A 2,361-nucleotide genomic window follows, 5' to 3' on the forward strand; every position below is an offset into this window, starting at 1 on the left:
TTTGAACAAATCCAAAGAAATGTTTTATTCAGCTGAAGGACAGATCAGGAGCGTCCAGCAACTAGATACAATTATGTCACATATTATTACATCATGTCTTCACAAATTATTTATTTGGTTTATTTTATTGCTTCAACATCTGTGTGTGTGTATTTGTGGGAGCAGGCACAAAGAGTTTACAAGAGGGAAAAGGCTGTTTGTCATTCAGGGATATAAAGAGATAAGGAGCTCACTGTTTCTCAGAAGGCTGACCTGACAGGGTTACACACAGGACCAAGCAGGAGGATATCAGCATTTTACCTTCTGTTACATATGGAAGAACACGAAGACTCTCAATACTGTTTTCAAGAAAGAAACTCTTCTTGCAGAAAGACTTCAATATCAACATCTATTTATATAGCACTTTACATCTCGTTCTCACTGATTTCAGCGGTTACAGTATTTTTAAACCTATTGGTGATCATCTCCATCTCTCTCTTCAAGCAGCTCCACACTCCAACCAACCTGCTCATCCTCTCTCTGGCTGTGTCAGATCTCCTGGTGGGTCTCATTGTGATACCATCAATGACTGTAGCGATAATGGAACCATGCTGGATACTTGGGAACTATTTCTGTACGTTGCTTCTCTATACAACTTTTTTATGTGAATCTTCATCTCTTGGTAATTTGGTGTTGATTTCTATTGACCGTTATGTTGCTGTGTGTGATCCTTTGATGTATCACTTAAAAATAACAACAAAAAGAATTAATTGTTGTATTTTCATTACCTGGTGTTGTTGTATCATATATGATGCTGCTATTTTACAATTCTATGTAAACATGCAGGTACCAAGTAGATGTTTTCAAGAATGTTATTTACTTGAAGGACATTTCTGGGTTAGTATCATGGACTTTGTTATTTCCATGGCTGCCCCGTGCTCTATTATTATAACACTTTACTTGAAAATATTTGTGGTGGCCAGATCACAGGCCAGAAAGGTATTTTCTAAGGGGGCTACCACTGTGTCTGGTGTAAACATTGTACGGGCAAGTAAGTCTGAAAGAAAAGCTGCAAGATCCCTAGGTATTGTTGTATTTAATTACATCCTTTTTTGGAATCCAGTGATTTTTATTATTTTATTTTTTTCAAGTTACAATTCAGCATCAATTATCCTCAGTTTCTTGCCACTTATTAATTCTTTCATTAATCCAATTATTTATGCTTTCTTCTATCCATGGTTCAAAATGACAGCTAAACATATTTTAAATCTTAAGTTCAGGTTTATAGTTAATTTACATTCTCATCATTTTATTTGAACATATTACAAAGTTTTAATGTAAATATGTTGTACTCTATTGTTTGACTGATGGCTTCTTTTATTCAACAGTACTCTGACTTTACTCATCTAATTTATTCATAAATAAATCTAGTGTTGATACAGAATGATATGAATAGATTGTTTTGGAATGAATTGGAGAAGAAATATGAAGGCATTATCTTTATTTTACACATTCTGGGTTGCATATATGATATATCAAACTCAGTTGTAGTTCCATGTTGTTTAATAATGAAATTGGATGCAAGTGTTCTAAATGTATGTTTTTATAAATCAGTACACCACCACACCCGAGTGACTCATTTGGGACTTTGTGATCGTTAGCTCAATTCTGGTATTTTCCTTCTCAATAGCTTTCCTTCTTTCTAGACCTAATAATGTGATGACCTGATGATTGATTAAAAGTAAAAATCATCTAAATTGGCCAGCCGGTTGAAACTTCATCCTCAGTCTCCACCCCCGTAGGTTTCCAATCCAGACAGTCTCAAATCCCATACTTTTTTATATCAAGTCAACAAAACAAATCTTTTGTCTCTGGCAGTTTTGTGTAATACACAAAACCTAAAAATGTATGTATCAACAGGTGATCTTGCAACTAATGTAAATTAATTGAGGTATGTTTAAATATACAATAACTCAAGCTATATAACATATAGATATGTGGGATTATAGTGTATAATATGCCATTATAGGCAGCATATTCTAACAATGTTTTTTAATTGACCAGGTATGGGGAATTTATACATTAATGCATTATTTTTTATTATTATTACAATGTATCTATTCTTTTTGTTTATCTATTGTGGGTTACATGCAAATAAATGTGGATTAAATCAGATTTTAAGTGTTTTCATTTCAGGCTGGAAAGCAACAAAATGGTAAGAATTTTTATGAGGGGGGTGACTTTCTATACTCACTATATATACAGCTCCAGAAAAAGACCACTTCACCTTTCCAAAAAAGTCAAAAAAGGAGGGGTTTTGAGTGAGGAAAGAAGGGGTTAAAATTAAGAGACTTCTGTTCCTCGATGGGGTTGAGATCAGCT

General features: G+C 33.9%; 1 protein-coding gene across 1 annotated transcript; it reads left to right on the forward strand.

Moving 5' to 3' along the window:
- Window positions 1–312: 312 nt before the first annotated feature.
- On the forward strand, window positions 313–1,389 carry LOC114829724 (trace amine-associated receptor 6-like). Its single transcript, XM_029115542.1, has 3 exons — window positions 313–754; window positions 1,142–1,259; window positions 1,368–1,389. The coding sequence occupies exons 1-3, from the start codon at window positions 313–315 to the stop codon at window positions 1,387–1,389; spliced, it is 582 nt and encodes a 193-aa protein (XP_028971375.1).
- The last annotated feature ends 972 nt before the right edge of the window (window positions 1,390–2,361 follow it).

Source organism: Esox lucius, chromosome 20 (assembly GCF_011004845.1).
Source record: "Esox lucius isolate fEsoLuc1 chromosome 20, fEsoLuc1.pri, whole genome shotgun sequence".
In the NCBI taxonomy this organism is placed as follows: Eukaryota; Metazoa; Chordata; class Actinopteri; order Esociformes; family Esocidae; genus Esox; species Esox lucius.

Bases quoted from the DNA above. Each gene is read 5' to 3' on its own strand.
- LOC114829724 (XM_029115542.1), top strand. From the start codon at position 313: ATGGAAGAACACGAAGACTCTCAATACTGTTTTCAAGAAAGAAACTCT. The intron at 755-1,141 runs GTATTTTCATTA...GTTACAATTCAG, and splicing joins AACAAAAAGAATTAATTGTT to CATCAATTATCCTCAGTTTC. The intron at 1,260-1,367 runs GTTTATAGTTAA...TTTATTCAACAG, and splicing joins ATTTTAAATCTTAAGTTCAG to TACTCTGACTTTACTCATCT.